At 39.9% G+C, this 19,145-nt stretch overlaps 2 protein-coding genes across 5 annotated transcripts in view; one reads left to right on the top strand and one right to left on the bottom strand.

Moving 5' to 3' along the window:
• Window positions 1-19,145, bottom strand: part of adam22 (ADAM metallopeptidase domain 22) — a 57,423-nt gene that overhangs the window by 17,644 nt on the left and 20,634 nt on the right. For all 4 annotated transcript variants that reach the window (XM_077575297.1, XM_077575298.1, XM_077575299.1 and 1 more), the window contains 7 exons: window positions 18,995-19,061; window positions 15,548-15,630; window positions 10,671-10,743; window positions 1,433-1,493; window positions 1,282-1,358; window positions 884-958; window positions 304-375 (listed from right to left, as the gene is read on the bottom strand). In XM_077575297.1, coding sequence (XP_077431423.1) covers window positions 304-375; window positions 884-958; window positions 1,282-1,358; window positions 1,433-1,493; window positions 10,671-10,743; window positions 15,548-15,630; window positions 18,995-19,061 — 508 coding nt within the window. The remainder of the gene's footprint in view (window positions 1-303; window positions 376-883; window positions 959-1,281; window positions 1,359-1,432; window positions 1,494-10,670; window positions 10,744-15,547; window positions 15,631-18,994; window positions 19,062-19,145) is intronic.
• Window positions 2,387-7,246, top strand: cldn12 (claudin 12). The gene is made up of 3 exons (XM_077575313.1): window positions 2,387-2,557; window positions 3,656-3,918; window positions 4,507-7,246. Exons 2-3 carry the CDS (start codon window positions 3,700-3,702, stop codon window positions 5,386-5,388), a joined length of 1,101 nt encoding a protein of 366 aa, XP_077431439.1. The 5' UTR covers window positions 2,387-2,557; window positions 3,656-3,699; the 3' UTR covers window positions 5,389-7,246.

Below are 19,145 nucleotides of genomic sequence, written 5' to 3'. Positions count from 1 at the left end.
AGATCTTTTTCAAGGACGGGGCAAAAAAAGCTCGACCTTTTTTCCCGCCTTAGCTTGACGAGGTGATCGGCTTACAACTGTGACCCAGCGGCCGCTCGGGTTTCAATAGCCAAGCACGCAAATGAATTATCCGAAAGTGACATTCATGCTACGGCGGCCTCCTCGAGCGGAGTACTCGCTCGCGAGTGGCTGTTTACAAAATGGAGAGAGTGAGGTTGTTTAAATGAGAAATCAGTGTGATGCGTGCTCAGCAGGAAGTGCTAGTGGCAAGCTTTCCGAGAGGAGGATCAATACGATTCTTACCATGTCAGCCATATTGACCACTGACTTAGCATAGTTATTGGTGTGGCCTACGGAGAGGCGATGCTTCTTGTACTGGGAAGAGAGAACCAGAAGAAACATGAGTGAAAAACATCATCCAGTGCAAATTTAATCAAAATTTTAAAAATCTAAATGTATGTATGTCATTCGTTGGTTTTGCAAAGTCAATCATCAGTAGGCAAAGTCAAAGTACAACTTGGAGTTCCACCTTAAATCATCTGGAAAAATCTGCCTTAAATGTCAAATAAATGCCCCTAGGTGGCAGTATTGGTGTGCAACATCTTATGACTTCTATCATGCATCTTCAACATTGTTTTTTAACACACTTAACATTACTTGTATGACTGTTTAGAATGTTAATTATAACATTCTGTGTTGATTAATAATGTTTTTAATGGCCTCAAACCAAATGAATCCACTTTCCATGATTTCCTATGGGAATATTTTTTATTGAAATTATAACAACTTTGAAGTAAGCCTTTCGTAGAATTTCCACTGTGTATGGTTTCACTGAAAAGTGCGGGGGAATCAGAACCCAAGCAAGCATATGCATATCACTTACCATTAAATGGTCATTGATGACCATCAGCTCAATGTATTTGACCTCATCTTCCACACTTCGCGACATGTGTGGAGCCTGAAAAGAATTCACACGTTGATGAAATGAACAAAAGCAGTTTTCAAATCACTACTGGTAAAACTTTTTGGGGCTACATAAAGTTTGTTTCCCCCCCCCCCCCCCTCTCCCCACCCCGCCTCCCAAAAACAAATGAGAGCATCTCTTAGGACATCCGAGAAATGATGATGACGATGACGCACAATGTAAATATTTCATGGAGGGGAAGAGGAGGAATGTGAAAGGCTGCTGAGTGGGAGGAAACTGTTCTCTTTTTTGTTTTGTGAACAAAAACAACACATAAGTGAGACGCTGACTAATTAGCTAAATTAGTTTATTTATACCTGTCTCTTCTTTCTCTTGTGGACGCGTCTTGAGTCAGGAAATGGGGGACTGGGAAAGGGTGGCTCGGGAAGGTTACCTTAAAAGAGGTGATTGTTTCCGGTGGCTACATTTAAAATCAATTATTCATTTACTGTCGGCGCTCAATCTTACCACCGAGGAGGTCATGAAGTCCATCTGGTCCTCCAGATTTGTATATCAAGTGGACATCACTCTGAAGGATAGAAAATCAGAACATTTATTGATACTACTGTCATTTATAATCCATCCATAAGGCCTATCCAAGCGAACTTTGGGCTAAAGGTGAGGTCACCCTGGACTGGTCGCCAGCCAGTCACACTCACATTCACTCCTAATGGCGATTTGGAGTCTTCAGCCAACGTAAGGAATGTTTTTGGAAGGTAAGAGGGAGCTAGAGTATCTGCAGAAAATGGGAGAACATGCTAATGCCACACAGGAAGGCCAGAGCTAAAACTCAAACCTTAGAACTGTGAGGCAGACGTGCTAACCACTAGTACACCTTGCTTTTCATTTTTTAAAATGTAAATCTACTCAGCGAAACTCGTTAACTTTTGCCAAACGAAAGGAAAAGAATAGTTATTACAGGCACGATAAGGAACAGCCTGGAAATAGCACGTTTAATGACAACCATAAACTGCCTTAGAGGCAAGGTGAACATTTACTAGCTTTTTTTAAATACTGTTTTTACAGGACTCTCCTGGCCTTGAATCAATTTAACAACTTCAAATTGAGCCAATTAGCTGGAAGATAGAACTTTGTTTATCCCATGTCTGTGCCTATTAACCATGAATAACTAGTCTGTTTTTATTGACTTCCATTTGAGTTGAATCTTTGCATGAATCTTTTAGGCATCAAATAAAGGCCTGGACTTTATACATGGAATTGGAACATGGACGTGAAACAAGGTAGGTAATATTAAAAACATAGCGCAAGTCATATCCCTTTACTCTCCACTTCCTTTGAACACAGAAACACAAATTACCCCCCCCCCCCCCCCGTTACAGCGTGATGACGTATTACGTCGCGGACCACTTGACAACCGTCGTTGTTAGGCGTCGTTGTCAAGCGCCTGCAAGACATCAAACGGGGCAAGTCCTCCCTCGTACCTAACGTCCTGTTTACGCCTCTGATGCTAATATGCTAATGCTAGCTACTCCACTTCAAGCGCACTCTCTGATCTGCTTTGCTGTTAAAAATGAGCCGATCTAACACGCCGCAACCTTCGACGTAAACACCACTTGGCTCCTGGAGAACAAGGTACGAGCAAGAGTTGTTCTGACGAGCCTCGCTGTCGATCGCGAACGTGTGTAGCCTCGGAGATTTTAAAGAGTTGAGGACTCAACAGGTTGCTGCGGTGCTAACTTGTTAGCAAACGGACGGACGCGAGCGTCAACTTCCAGATAAGGAAATCAAGTCTTTAAAATGGGATCACTGATGTATTTTTAATAATAACGTATTAGCTAAATATAACTTTGCCACGCAAAGTGAATGTTGCGTGCCTACTAAACTCAACGTAGCCATCAGCTTGCCAGGCGGCTAAGTAAATGTCATTTAAATAGTTATTTATATGACAGGTTCTTAATTACATTTACAAAGTTGTCTTGAGTTGGCACAGGATTTTAGATTTAAAAAATGGAGGTGGGTACACCTTTTGATATTTTTTTTTTAACCTTCAAGCACTCACACTAGATTAGTTATAAAAAAAACCTTACTGTTTGTAAAAATAGTTTCTTCATCTAATAATTCATTCTAATTTATTCTAATATATTTACATATAATTAACCAGTTGTTTAATACAATATTTTGAAAATGTTAAATGTAAAAGTTAAGTAATATTTCAATTTCATTATTTGCATTTAATCTACATTTTATGTAACAAATATTACAGGACGGGGGCCATACTTTATCAAGAAGATGAAAAACAAGTTGACACATTCCGCATCTGCTACTTAATGTAAATAAAAAATTACAGCCATAAGCATATTCAATAGTGTTTTGTTCAATTGGTCCTGGTGCACTTTCCCAGCAGCCTCCACCACAGAGTCCTTGTTACTGTTTGCTAATGAAATGAGAGCATTGTCTCTGGGGCGCTTGCTATTAGGTCAACTACACTGCAGTGAATCGGAATACAAGAGGGGGGCACAAAGTTAGGTCAGCCTGCGCCTTACTTCATTAAGAGTGTTATTTTTCCCATCAGGTGATCTAGGGCAAGGCAATCAGTTGTTTTTTATAAATTAATTCAAGTTTATTTCTCTGGAGTTTATGAAAGCGTGTCCCACTGACATGCACTGCTTCCATTAACAATGTGGCTGAAATAGAGCGGTTTACAAAAGCATAATCCTATTTCTTCAACAGACTTTTTTTTTTCCGTTGGCGGGAACACCTCAAGAACAACCACAATGTCGTGCCGGGACATCCACGCCACCAACGCCTTTGCCTTCATCGTCGCCTTTGTGTCAGTGGCCGGCTTGACCGTGGCGGCGTTAGTCCCTCAGTGGCGCATAACCCGACTGGTCACCTTCAATCGCAACGCCAAGAACATCAGCGTCAATGACGGGCTGTGGACCAAGTGCGTCAAACAGGACGGCTATTCAGGATGCTACTTCTATGACGCGGAGGTACGCTTGTCGGATTCTGTTTCCAATTTTACACAGTGTTAAAATGACTGCAGAAACTTGTATCATTACAGTGTTTGTATTTGTTGCTAAATGTGGCAATTAGTATCAAAACGCACCCTACCATCGCTAGTTACAACATATTGTCAACAGTAGGCACAGCCACTGATGCCCTTTGAATCGCTTTATTGAACAAACGGTAAGTAAATTAAATAATAATTCAAAAGCACATTTATACAAGAACTGCCGATGCGGTAACTGATGCCAAGTCACTTAACATGTAGACAGTAGCCGGCCAATGCTACACTCTCATTCACTGACACCCACGTCACTCACCAAGCCTTGCCTTTAAAAGCCATATACTAAATTAGAATGAGGATGGCAACCCGAAGTGGACAAAAATAATACCTTACTGGCTGCTTCCACATTGTGCCCAATAATATAAAATTGATTTCTTTCCGATTACTCAATAAATTGATGGGACAATGGGGAAAATACTAAAAAAAATTAAAAAAAATTGCTAGCTACATTCATAATAGTAAGTCCAGCAACCAAAGTGTTAATTTGGCACCAATGCTCTCATGTTTACAGTGGTACTCCAAAGTGGACCAGCTGGACCTGAGGCTGCTGCAGTTCTGCGTGCCGGCAGGTCTGACCTTTGGCTCCGTGGCCTTGCTGCTGTGCATGGCCGGCATGTGCAAAACCTGCTGCTGCTCCGACAAGCCCGAACCGGACATCAAGAGCATTCGATTCTTGGTGAACAGCGCCGGTTGTCACCTGGTGGCGGGCGCGCTGCTCTTCCTGGGCGGCGCAGTCGCCTTGGCGCCCTCCGTGTGGTTCCTGTTCGGCACCAAAGAGCTGAACAAGAAATACGGCACGCTTTTCTCGGACGGCTTTGCGCCGTACGTGGCCATAGGCTGTTCCGGGGGGCTGATGCTGGCCGCCCTGCTCATGTTCATGTGGTACTGCATGTGTAAGAAGTTGCCCTCGCCCTTTTGGTTGCCCCTTTCCTCCGTGCCCGCCTCCGCGTCCACCCAGCCGCTCACGGCCAACGGATTCCCGCCGTCGCCGGTTTACGCGGCTCAGGCCTTCCCACCCACGGTGATCGACACGCAGCAATACGTGCCCGCACAGGGCTACATTCAGAGCGTGGCCGCCCCTGCGCCACCGCAAGTGTACATGTCTCAGATTTCTGCTCCTGATGGTTACGGCTCAGAAGTGGGAGGGACCCAGGCTTACAGTTACGCGCCCTCTCAGACCTACGCGCCCTCTCAAAGCTACGCGCCATCTCAAACCTACGTGCCCTCTCAGACCTACGCGCCCTCTCAGACCTACGCGCCCTCTCAGACCTACGCGCCCTCTCAAAGCTACGCGCCCTCTCAGAGTTACGCAGCCAGCTATGCCGGCCGCCGCTACTCCAGCCGCTCACGGATGTCTGGCATTGAGATTGACATTCCCGTGGTGACACAGTAAGAAACGTCCGTGCAGATCAAAGCAATATTAGTACTTTTTGAGAGGTTCCCCTCAAATTAATGTTATTACTCTCTAAGAGGTTGATTAAGTTGCTGTTTATGGAAGTGAGCGCTTGTGGAGAGTTCTGTACTTTTTAATATATGAAGGGAAAATTAACAAAAGAGTCGCAGGGCACACAGCTGTGTGTCTTAGAACTAGAGCTGGACACTTTGGAAAAATGATCTAATTGCATTTTTTCCTCTCAATATTGTAATAGCAATTTAATATGTGATTTTTTTTTCAAGGTCCCTTTTCGACAGGAGCAAAAAAATAATCTATTACAATTAATACTATCATATTCATCATAGACATGCAAAAAAAAAGAAGAAGAAAGGCAAACGAACCATGAGTTAATATGAAAGACGGTTTATCTGCTTCGATTAGAGTTAACTTACTAACTACTTTGACTTGCAGTCTTTTAAGCACGCACTATGACGTCACAAATTCTACCATACAAGTGCGGCATGAACAAACAAAGAAAACAATCATGTAAACAAATATATGGCCTTATCACTTCAACATGTGCCTACAAAAACTAATACTACACTGAATACCACTTGCCAACTCTTTCACCCTAAAAGTGGTACCATTTGGAGAATACAGTGGTACCTTGACTTATGAGCGTTTTTTTTAGTTTTTTTTAGATAAGTTATTGCAACTTTTTGCTTTGGCTTTTGAGCAAAAAAAGTTGTTTATTGCCAAACTAAAGATGAAACAAAGGGATTTACACTTAGCACATTACAGTACTTTGAAAGTCCACTAGCTTAATGCTAACATACACACTCAACGCCAGCTGCCATAGACGGGCTAACGGACAGCATCATCCGTGTTTGTGTAAACGCTTCAAGCAAGTGTTTTGAACACAAACAGTGCAACAACACGTGGACGGCGAATAGTCACAGTCAACTAATGTCCAATAATAGTGCAGCTTTCTTTGTCACTTAGTTGTGAAAGTCTTTGTTTTTGGCTGTATGGCTGTCATATACTGCCCCCTGGTGGCCAAGGCTCATACACAAAGATTTTAAAAGCTGGAACGGATTAATGGCATTTCCCTGTACTTTAATGGGAAAAGATGATTTAAGATGAGTGTTTTGAATTATGAGCATGGTCACAGAACAGATTCAACTCATAAATGAAGGCACCACTGTATGCCCCCAAAATCAAACAATTTATGAAATCATACCACTATTGTAAGACTTCTTGCGGATTTTTTACGGCAGTGGCTGATTAGTTTTACTTTATTATTTTTTTACGCTTGTCTTTGACCTTGGAGGGTCCACAATTTGTCATGATTCCATGGAACATGTATTTATTTCCCTTTGGAAGCCTTTTACACTGGATGCCAACTGTTCTGCTGTTACATTGAATGTTGAAGATTCACACACAGACTTCAGGATCGAGAAGTTGCTTGTCATCACTACTAAAATTCTTATACTAATTTTGTATTTGTGTAACATGTATGGCTGTTCATGCCACGTTGAAGAGCAATGCACTAATTGTGAGTACTGATGTTGAGTGCGTACTGTGCCAGTTTACGATGCCTTTCTGTGATGTTATTATATGAATGCTGATCTGAACATTAATTATACAGAATGATACTGTATGGAAGTAGATGTTCGACTTAAAACGTGGCCGCAGTAGCTTTACGAAGTTTTAAACATTCCTAAACAGATTTTGTTTTTGTATTTCCTTTTATAGTGACTATATGAGCACAATATAGCATTTGTATTGACATGCCTTTTTATATCGTTATACACTGAAGTCAATGTTTTTCTACACTCACCTTTTTTTTCCTATTAAACACAAATTGTCCTTGTGATTGATGTATCTTTATTCCAAACATTCCCAATTTGTAAAGAGCTGAAAATGGTCATTATAATACTGAAAGCTATTTCTAATTTGGATACGTTGTGGGGACAAAATAGAAATACAGTACAATACACTCGACTACAAATTACAATCATGACTAACCGTATCAAAATTATACAAAGCCTCATCTTGAATGGGTTTCATTTGACTGCTCGGGCATCCCTAATGAATTGTCCGGTGGGTGTACATGACTGTCAATCAAACATTGTTTTGCCCTCGCGAGCTGACAATAATGAAGTCCCTGATGTTTGGCCTGCTCTATGATCTGATAGGAATCAATCTCCGTGCACAGTCTCGAGGGAGGTGAACATCAGGCGATTAAGCTCTTACTTAAAATGCAGCTTTTAGCTCCCCTGGTGTTTGGTCTCATCTTTGAAGTGAAGTGAGCATGTGAAATGAAGCAGCCCGGCAGCATAAAGCGCTGCACTGCGCCTCTTTGATAGCACTTCTTTTTAAAATATTTGCCGACGTCATCGGCCGATGATTAATAAGGGGTTTGTCATAGAAGTGCAGCACGCGCATTACAGTGGACTGACCACCGTCTTCTTTGTGTTGGCCAACGAAAAGCACATACGAAGCCTTTAGACTCTGCGGGGTGTGCGCAATGGATGGGGATTAAGGCGCAAAACACAGATGGCTTTTCATATGTTGTTGGGCTGGAAAGAAACGGGGGGCGGGGCCTGGGTTGCCACGGGAGACGGCATCTCGCTGAAGAGACAGACTGCTGGCTGGCTGGCTCGTGAATATAATGCAACGAGGTGTAACATGCGTGAATGGACCACAGGAGACCTCTCCTCAATCTCATCATCCAATCAGCTTGAAAAAAAAACATCCACTTGGCACTTGAAGTACTCTCTAATCGCAACCTGTCTCCCATCACAACACCCCCACCCCGGATGGAAACGCAGGTAATGCGTTTTGTGTTGTTAGCATTAGCCTAGCCGCTAAACGGACAGTTGTACGTCAATGCTATGTGGTTGTTACACGTGTAATTTGCTTTTGTTTTATGATTAGTTTGAGAGTAAACTTCAACTGGGAGTTACAATAAACCACTTGAAGCCATTCACCGTCTGTCTGTTGAGTGTGTTCCCACCACACAGGGGCTTGCATGTCAATTTTGGGGGGTTTAATGACAGCTGATGTCTTCCCAAAAAAAGCCAGGCCACTCCTTTTTTATATGGTATGGAAAAAAATAGAAAATATCAAGGGCTTCCAAAGTCACCATGATCCTACAAATCAAATACTGTAGTCAATGAGCAGAAAAAGGCACTGGTATAAAAGCCTCTTTCTTGCTCCTTTTCAGCAAATTTGCAACTTTAAATATTTTTTGAGAAACTTGAACAAAAACTGAAGTCAAAGCCTATTTACCATTCTCATCATTTCGGCTATTTCAGATGCCCAGCCTGCAAGGGGGGTCTTGCTCAAATGTTCTCCGAGGTGCAGCTGACCATGCAGAATTGTCCAAAAAAAGAGAAAAAAAAAAGAACATATGGTATTTTGTGCTTGCGCATGCCAGCAGCATCTTCCCTCACAACATGTGGCCACCCGTGGGAACACCTGGTAACGTGCACCTGCATCTGAACTGCTGGCTAATGCGCTTTAATGGTGCGCAAGCATGTTGACGTTCGACGATGGAAAATGCAATATATAGTGACACGACGGCAGAGGAGGCGGGGAAAAAAGGGCAGATGGTTAAACCATCTGGCTGCCACACGCCGCCTCCTGCTTTAAAGCACATCACAAGCGTCAAGTTGGTGGCGCATCACCCACTCACAGCTTCCACATTTGCCGATGTTAGTGACGGAAAGTGATGTGCGACTCCAACGACATGAACAGAACGGAGCTCAGAAGCTTTTAAAACGGGCGTGTGGAAACAAAAACGGGGCCCGAGAGGGCATCCGTGTATTTCTAAAAAACAATTCAGACCTCAGAGGAACTGCTACTCTAATTGACTAATTGACTATTTGAGTCACTGTGGTGTCAGTCCACCCCCCCAAAATCGGAATGGTACCTCCCTCCCATCTGTTCGTCATCCTCCACGAAACAGGAAGTAATCTGTTAACTAACAAACAGATGGACAACCAATCACTTATGGAATACTTAAGCAGTTTTTTATTTTCTTTTGTTAACCATTTGACTTTGGTGGAGGTATGCACGCTCACTTTTATATTTTAGTATAGCGTTGCTAAAATGACAAATGTAAGGGAACCACTTGTGGTATTTTTGACTCCTCTAGATGGCACCCTTGATTTAAAGATGCAGTAGAAATGTAATCAATTTCCATTACACTAGCCTTTATATTTAAAACAAGAGCACCATCTAAAAAAAAAAATCATAATATAGCCCGAAACACTTTAGAATGAATTTTTAATGCTTTTGTCAGCAGTCACATCATCAATAAATGCAAGGGGAGCCAGTAAGAGGTGATAGTCAGTGCCATAAATATCATTTCATTCATTTCTGACTGTATTTTACATACACATTTGAAATGTTTAAACCATTTTTTTTACGTCATGTAGAAATTACCTGGCCCATCTGTGTGTTTGAAAAACCCTGAGCACAAAACACCGTTGGCATAACCACATTAGCAGTTGAGCAAATAAAAGGCCTGCCAACTCTTTGCGGAAATAAGTAGATCACATTTTGCACGGCGCGTCACAATGTCATCAAATTCAAGGTTCAAGAAAATTTAAACTCACTTTCTGATCTCTTGAATAATAAAATCTCTCCAGCAAATATTGGAGAGGAGGATGTTTCTCTCTTTCTGCATTAAACTCTATGATGTGCAATCTAATCTTTACATATTTTTTTTTAAATATATAGTCACGTTCATCTCCGCTTGTCCTTCCACTGTGTTTCATTAGCGAACTTTTATCTTTTAACCTTGAGCGTTTTGTAGCGCAGCCATTAAATCCGTCATATGGGCTAAATGTGGACATCAGCACGAGCCAAAGCCCTTTTACTTCTTTTATCTCGTCTCTTCTTTTTTTTTTGCTTATTAACCAGTAGAAACACACTCACATCTCCTGGACATTTTAATTAGAGCGGACACGAAGACACACGCACACAAAATCTGAGTCTCAGAGCGTCTCGAGGCAATCTTAGATCCGTCCTCTCCTTTCGACCATAATGCCTTTAATCGTTATTATCTAATTAGCGGAAGGCTTCTTTGTAACCGAGCGCATTGCTTTGTTCACAGTTTGCTGGAAGATTGGCAATGTGGGTGTGTGAGTGACTTTTTTGTCTCATGATCCTCACCGGGCGGACCACAACAGCTGACCTCTGTTTCAATCCCGTAATCCCATTCGATCCCTCATCCCAGGTTCATATTATTCATCATTGCATGCGTGGAAAAAAGATGACATAACACTTACATGGTTACCGCCGCCGCCGCCCTCTCCTCCAGGTTCGATCAGATACGTGTGATTGCCATCGAAAAACATGCCACTGAAAGAGAGGAAAGGGGAGAAAAGGCGACATGACACAAATAGCTTTTTTGTGTTCATCGCTTACATCGCGTTCCAAATGATTATGCTAATGATGTTTTTTCTCTGATTTTTACAAATGACACTCAGCAGAGTTTTCAAGTTATCAACTGTTAGAGAATAATTGAAATATTTTTCAAGCAAACCTTGTAATGATAACAGTATATTTTCAAGAAATATTTTTTTTTTTTTTGTAAAAAACGCACCGTTCCAAATTATGCACAACAGTGTTTCAAGACTTGTAGGACGTAAAGGGATTGATACCACTTGTTTTCCAGACCGATACCATGCGTACTGAACCCTTGAGTAGTCACTGATACCAAGTGTTGATACCACAAGTACTGTTGATACATAACATTTCCCAACAAAAAAACAATGACATATAATTTGAAAGAAAGACCTATATATCATAATATACAATTTTCCTAAAAATTTGATTAAATTAATGGGAATTTTCTATTTTTTTTAGTTTCTAATTTGTAGTCCGTGATCGTAAAAACGCCAGGTGCTGTTGTGAGTACAGATACCTTGAAATAAGGCCGTGTAGCGGCCCGATACCTGGTATCGGGACTCACCCATCCATAGTAAAAATAGTCATTTGTCGAATTTGCAGCATTATTTGCTTAAAACAAAAGATATTTCAATCAAAAACATGAAAAAGCTCATATCGGCCAATTAAATCAGATAGCAGATTAACTCATTCACTGCCATTGACGGCTCTAGACGTCAAAAATTCATTTAAACTATTTCTATTAGTTTAACATTTTTTTCCCATTTTTGTTAATAAGAGTATGAAAACCTAGATTTTTTTTATTGTACATTTAGAACAGATATAAAATGTGTGATTAATCATGAGTTAACTAGTGAAGTCATGCGATTAATTACAATTAAAAATGTTAATCGCCTGACGCCCCTAATTTTTACTAATCGATTTTTATAAATGAATGAATTTATGGCAGTGAATGAGTTCATCTCTTGCCCAAGAATACATAACATTATAGATGGCCGAGTACTGATACATGACATCGGCATCGGGCCAATATCAACCTTATTTTAAGGTATCTGGTACTTATGGAAGCTGCCGATACCAGCCACGATACATAAGGCAAAAAATAAAAGAAAAAGTCGGATACTGAGTGCTAAGTCCTAAATCCTTCCCTGGCAGTAGTTGTCACTATACTGCAGCAGTTTTTCCCACATCAGCGAATCAAGAAAGGTCATCGTTTTAATGACATTTTATTATATACATGAGATATCTTGGACATTACTTTAGTGTATTTGATTATAAAAAAAAAAAGTTGCAGCACATCAAAGTTCAAGATCACACTTTCACTGACTCAGAAAGTCATTGAAGTCAAACGCTTGACCGTCCTCAAATAATTGCCGTGCATTACGGTATTGAACGTACGTGCACACGCACGTCACTGGCAGCAGCACTCCTTTTAATAAGTCACAGATCCATTTCTCATGGAGCAGCCGTGTGAAGGTCTTCGCCATCTACGGTACGCAAGCCCACCAGCACCTGAAGTGACCGCGCCGCGTCCCTTAATTAACTTTATCTGAAGCTTTTAGGAGATTGGCGGTGTCGAGCTGCGAAGTCAGGAACTCGCACAATTTGCCTCTTTTTTTTCTCTCCAGCCTTTTAATCCCCAAGGTGTAGAAAGAAGAATTAAAAACCATCTAGTATTTAGTTAGTGATCCATGTGAACATTTACTCCGCCTAAAAGGAGCCAAAAGTGTCCATTTCTCTAATACTTAAAAGCTTTTATTATAGGACTTTTATTGGAAATTCACTATATTACCATAAACCACTATATTCAGTGTGGACATATTCTTCCATCTTTTTAATTAAAAAAACAAACAATGAAACTGCTTATAGAGTATCTATATCAGAAAATCAAACATGATATACAAGTAAGGGGTGTGAATTGCGTAGTACCTGGCGATTCGATTCGTGTCACGATTCGAGTAATCCCAATGCAAATCTATAAATTGATTATTGCGATTTTTTTTTTTTTACTCAAATTTAGAAAATACTAATTAATCTGTTTCATGTTTGAACAGCACTGAAATCAAATATTAAGGTTAACTCTTTGACTGCCAAAAACGTTAAATGACGTTTAGTAAAAACCTACGGAGGGCCGCCAAGGACGTTAAAAGACGTTCTCCAATTTTTTTTTTTTTTTTTTGGGGAAACGGTTGGAGGAAAGCCTTGCCCAGCTGTGGTGAAAGTTTCGAGCAGATCTAGTTAGCCTAATGACAAGATTGGGTAGGCGTCAGTAGAAGACGTGAGGCGGAGCTAGAGGGGACAATGGCTGGGGAAGGGAAGAGAAGAGAACATGGTGACCGGTTGCAAGCAGCTCACGCTCGAGCAGTTTTTTTCAAAGACGAAAAGCATCGACCAACCCTAAAGAGCACATTGATGACGACGATGATCATCATCGATGATGATGATGACGGTGACTCCGAGGTTGGAAGCATTGACGCGGCAGTAGAAGACGTGAGGTGGAGCTAGATGGCTGAGGAAGCGAACAATGGCGACCGGTTGCAAGCAGCTCACACTTGGGAATTTTTTTCAAAGATGAAAGGCATCGACCAACGCTAAAGAGCAGATTGATGACGACGATGATCATCATCGATGATGATGATGATGGTGACTCCGAGGTTGACGCCGAAGTTGGAAGCGCTGACGCAGCGGCTATGACGACGTCATAAAGGTTCACGGGCTAGCGATGCTAACACCGGAAAACCACAGTTGCACACATTTGTAAATAGTTTGCGAAATTGTTTTGTCAAATTGTTACACTGTTGAATGGAAATAAACGTATTTTGCAATCCAAAAACACTTTTTCATTGTTGGTGGTGGTGTATTACAGAAGTAAAGCACTATTTAGGTGTTTGTGGCATCATTCATGGACAAAAAGAAGTGTAGAATTCACTAGAGTGCATGAAATAACATCGTTTCACAAAAAGCTCTTTTTCTTCGCTTTTTGTTTCAAAACAGAATTTCGGTGAAACTAACCATTTTCTATTGTTGATTACTGAAGAACGGAATAAGGTAGAAACAAACTTTTTCTGATGAAAGATGAGAGTTCAATCTTTCATTTGGTAGTATGTGTGTTTCCATAGTCCAAACAGAACATTTTCTGTGGACCTTGACAGATCAGTCAAAATGCTTAAATCGGCTGGCACTGGCGACAACCCGTTTCTGAAAACGTCTGGCAGTCAAAGAGTTAATGTTCCATTAATATAACATTCTTCCATGCTTAATGTGTGAATCCTAACCTTAAGTTGGTAAGTTAAAAAATCGATTCGGCCGCTTATCGAATCAATTCGAGAATTGTGCGGTGTAATATCGCGATATATTGCCGAATCGATTTTTTCTGACATCCCTACAAGTGAGTGACATGCTGTTGAATTTAAAAAAAAATATTTTATTCATTCCCAAGGCTGTTTTTGTGCATGTTTCGCTATCGTAGCTACAGTGCATAATATCTACACGGTAAAGAGATGAAAACGACACACGATATTTATGCGCATGTGTGCGTGACGTGTATTGGCATTCTGAAAACCAACTCGAGCCGATGGTGAACGATCTTCATCTGACATGACGGCTGAAGATGGGAACAGGATCTGTCTGTATGCGGTTAAAAGCTATTATTGCAGTGTAGGCTTAAGTTTCTGTTGTGTGTGTGTGTGTGTGTGTGTGTGTGTGTGTGTGTGTGTGTGTGTGTGAGAGTGTGTGCATAAAACACACAGAGGGGAGACAGCAGGATGTATATTATGGTAAATACCTGACGCAGCTTATGGGAAGTACACTCTCTGCAATGTCTGACACTGTTGTGCAGCCCACGCACAAACATGCACAATTCTATTCCTATGGCAGAGTCACAACTAGAATAAGTCCACATTACATTACATTAATATCAGTGTTTTAAGCCCTTAACATTATCATAGCCCATCAAAGTAGGTGATCCTTGGTTGTTATTACAAATACGGTATTTGTTGGCCTTATTACCAAATGAGTCAAATACTGATATTTTGATGCTATTATTACACATTTGTACTTTTCCTGCTAACTGATATAAATGGCATAGCAACTATATTGGAATGCACAGAAATAATCATTTTTTTAAAAATCGAATCAACATATAATTTGCTAGAGTGACAACGCCATTGACTAACGCAAATGTTATTAAAAGCCTATGCTTAATTAGGCTTGCTCAGCGTTTGCACACACACCATAATTAGAAGATTTTTCTTGCCTGCATTGAGGAGTTAATGCTCCGATGAATAGTTGAAAATGTAAAATCATGAATGCCCAAATAAAAATGCAGGGGTGCAAATGATATAATTAGCTGCGCAGAAATGAAGTTTACATTTCTATATTTTAATGACATGCATAACTGGGAAAAAAAAATGTCGTGCATGAATTCTTCTGATTAGACAGAGAGATCCGTCATTCAATGAAATTGTTTCGATGCGATGACTAAACACAAATTAAAATGCAGATTTCAATATGAAATAACCTCACACTTGTAATGAATCACACCACCAATATGAATATTTTTGCATTTGCATTGCACATAGCGTAGTTGCTCCCTTAAAAAGGGTACTGAACAGAAATGGTTTGTACTACCTGTCTGATTTAAAATGTTAAAACAAAGCAGAAGGCGGCTAAATTGAATCAGCATTGATGTCAATGCGAGATGGGACTTTGTCTCAGCTCTCTAATTCACATAAGCACATGTATTATATGTACTTACTGTAGGCCATGACAGGTAGAAAGGGCTGCGAAGGAGTGAGGAATATCTCGGACTTTCCCCTGGTAGTAGCAGTGCTCTCCTCCCTGTAAACACACACACACAGGATTGTACGTTAGCTTAAATCAGAAAATGGCTCAAATATGGCCAAAACGTAACACAGCAAAGTAAATGTGTGTGAAATGCGTGAAGTAAATGCTAGTTAGTGTTTGTTGACCTTAAATGCTAATCGTTAGCGCGCTAATGCTAATCGTTAGCGCGCTAATGCTAATCGTGATTGCTAACCGTATAGTATAGGCTCATTTTGATGGTATTTAATAATGCTCATGCACAAATTATGAGTAATTAGTGATTATATCCACTCAATTAACTCATGTAGATATAATGCTGTATGCGTGAACTAAATGGTGGTTAGTGTTTGTTTACCTTAAATGCTCATCGTTAGCGCGCTAATGCTAATCGGGATTGGTAACCGTTTAGTATAGGCTCATTTTGATGGTATTTAATAATGCTCATGCACAAATGATAAGTAATTAGTGATTATATCCACTCAATTAACACATGTATTTATAATGCTGTATGTGTGAACTAAAGGGTGTTTAGTGTTTGTTTACCTTCAATGGTAATCGCCACGCACTAATGCTGATTGCGATTGCTAACGGTTTAGCATAGGCTAATTTTGTTGGTGTTGAATAATGCATATGTACAGAAGATAATAAATAATGAGTAGTTATATCCACTCAATTCAACTCACGGTTAACATTAGTGGATTACCAAAACAAAAAAAAATGTTTTATAAAAAATTAAAGATATTAATGGGGGGTGGCAATAACCATTTTAAAAAGTTTCGATAGTGACAGCACTAGTGACATGGCATGACTCCTTCTTGTGATTAGCTCCAAGTCAGACCTTAGATCAAAGGTTGTCAACTTTTTTGAAATAGAGCTGCTTCTTGGGTAGTGGATAATGCGAAGGGATACCATTTTATTAATTTAAAAGTTTTTCTCATATTGGGCAAATGAACCGATTATGCATTACGGCACAGTTGCATGCTGCTATGTTGTATTTTGTGTCGCATGAACGTGTGACCTGGTGCGCGACTTTGTCTCATTGCATCATCACTCTTTTCCCTCCCAACTTCAGCACATCTTCATCCCTGTCTACTTACAACCTCTACCGCATGCACTCCTGCACCTTCTCTCGCTCCCTGCAAGTAAACACATTCATTTTGCAAAGAAGTAAGCATACATGTTCTAAGTGCTCGGCGGGGCCATCTCTTCTTCCTGGTTGCTTCCTCGCTGCCTAACAGCCATTAGGGAAGACAGGAAGCCGGACTCCCTCAGGAAAGTCAGCTTTTATCAGGATCAATTACCGCCATGATGCAGCGCCTCGCGACGCACCGCACCGCAATACGCCCGCCTGGTTTACGGCGTTAAAAGCGTGCTGGACATGCTAGGACATTAAAACCTGTGACGATGCTTCTGCAGTCGTTTCACTGCATTTATTTTTTTTTTTACTTATTAGCTCAATTTTCTTCTATCTATAGACTATTTATAGCTATACAAGGAAGTGCATGTAAAATGTTGTGGCTTCCTGAAGACGCGGTGATAACAAAATGTCAAATGTGACTTTTTCATTGCTTTGTCGTATAAGCTGCAGGGTAAACACGGGGCTAATCAAATATAATTGATTATGGCCCTGTTCCATTTAGGTGGGGCAAGGGCTAATAATAATGTACATGCTGGCTCTAGCCAAGGGTCGTGACACACTTAACAGAATGGAGACAGACTTTCTGGACTCGTCTTGTACTCATTTGGAGTCAAATGAATTTAACCCTTTATAAAAAAAAAATATGACATATATTTGATTGCTTGTTGCATCATTATATATATCTTATATAATATATGAAGTTAAAAAAAAACTAAAAAAGTTCTACAACAACATGCTCTAACAAAAAAGTATTAAAAGTTATGTATAAAATTAAGATCACGATTGTAATATCAAATACACTTAAAATGGTTTAAAATGTAAACAGTGAATGGAACAATGCAAAAAAAGATGTGCAAACTGATTATAAACAATTATAGGATCATATAATTAAATATTTGTTCATCAACACTTCTAGTTGACGCTAACAATAAGGCCTACATATGAGGTGATTTTAATTCTGTTTTTCTTTCTCAGAGCGAGACAAATTTGGAACCGCCATAAAGTGTTTGTTTTTTTTGTCAAGCTTAAATTTATCTTATCACAAATATGTTTATGGCCCATACTATTGCAACTATTTTCTTCAGTTTCTCCACAATTGTTTTGTACTGTAAAAGCTTTTTTTGTAATGTCATTCTTATTTTTTTATTTTATTTTTTTTTAATTTTTTTAGGAAAGCTCAGTATTGTTCATTCGATTTGACATCATCATTGCTCTCCTTTTTTTAAAAAAAAATTTTATTTAAAAAATAATAATTTTTTTTACATTTTTTTTATACATATATATATATATTTTTTTTTTTTTGTATGTGGGTGAGTATGTGTATGTGCGTGTGTGTGTGTGCGTGTGTGTGTGCGTGCGTGCGTGCGAGCGTGTGTATTCATCAGTTCACCTAAAGCCTATTAAAAAAAATCCCATACTAATAATATAAGATAATAATAAATTGCCAAATGCAGACACATCAATGTAAGTTATCACGATGTGGTGGCTCTCGCTAACAGGCAGAATTAAGTAACCAGAATTAGGTTAAAAAATTCTATATACGTAGACCATGTTTCTATAAATTTTGATATTTGGTTTTTATTTGAGGCAGATATTTTTTCCATTAAAATGTGATTTATGAGGAGGTTAGACCATTGGTCGATATTTAGAGTTTGTTTATTTTGAAAATGTCATTCTTGTGAAATGATCTCTTCATTGATGTCATATTGACTTTATTGTTATAAGAGTAAATCTACTTTATTCTCATGACCAGAAAAGCTCTGATTTCAATATTGGCAGGTTCAAGTGTACCCTGTAATGTTTCAATGACCTCCATATTGGGCAACCAGCCAAGAAACGCTTACTTTCTTGTAATATTGAGGTAAAATAGATGCGGGAATTAATTTATAAACAAACATGGTATGACGACGTCAACATCATTAGGTTAATTCTTACAGTATCCAAAATTGTGCTAATTTGCAGTTTAGCAGTGTAGCTGCTAATCCATCTTGAAAGTAGTACTTACGCAACACAAGTCCTCCGTGGGTTTCCTCTAGCAGACGGTTAGATTGTTGCGGATTATCACTTTTAATCTCGTGTTAGTCAAAGTTATACGCCACACATTAACACTTCAATTCCACCGGAATCCAACATGCGGGGAGACTATTTGATTCCGACTTACTACTGTCGGGACCGTCGGGGATATGACACATAATCTGAGTTGGAGAAGCGTAGAAAGAAGAATGATTTGCAGAATCTTACAGCAGTGACGACCGTCTTCCCTTTCTCGGACAAATGCTTCTCCACGTACTCTGAAGACAGCAGATCGCTGGAAGAGAGAAAGAAGGCAGAGGGGAAGAAAAAAAAAAAAGGTCAGAAAATGTGTGATTTTCATTCAAGCGTCACTCCGTCA

Source organism: Vanacampus margaritifer, chromosome 9 (assembly GCF_051991255.1).
Source record: "Vanacampus margaritifer isolate UIUO_Vmar chromosome 9, RoL_Vmar_1.0, whole genome shotgun sequence".
NCBI classification, from domain to species: domain Eukaryota; kingdom Metazoa; phylum Chordata; class Actinopteri; order Syngnathiformes; family Syngnathidae; genus Vanacampus; species Vanacampus margaritifer.
This window is presented reverse-complemented; position numbering and strand designations above follow the sequence as displayed.

Excerpts from the sequence above, each read along its gene's own strand:
- cldn12 (XM_077575313.1), top strand. The coding sequence starts at position 3,700 with ATGTCGTGCCGGGACATCCACGCCACCAACGCCTTTGCCTTCATCGTC. Across the intron at positions 3,919-4,506 it reads GCTACTTCTATGACGCGGAG|TGGTACTCCAAAGTGGACCA; the intron begins GTACGCTTGTCG and ends TCATGTTTACAG.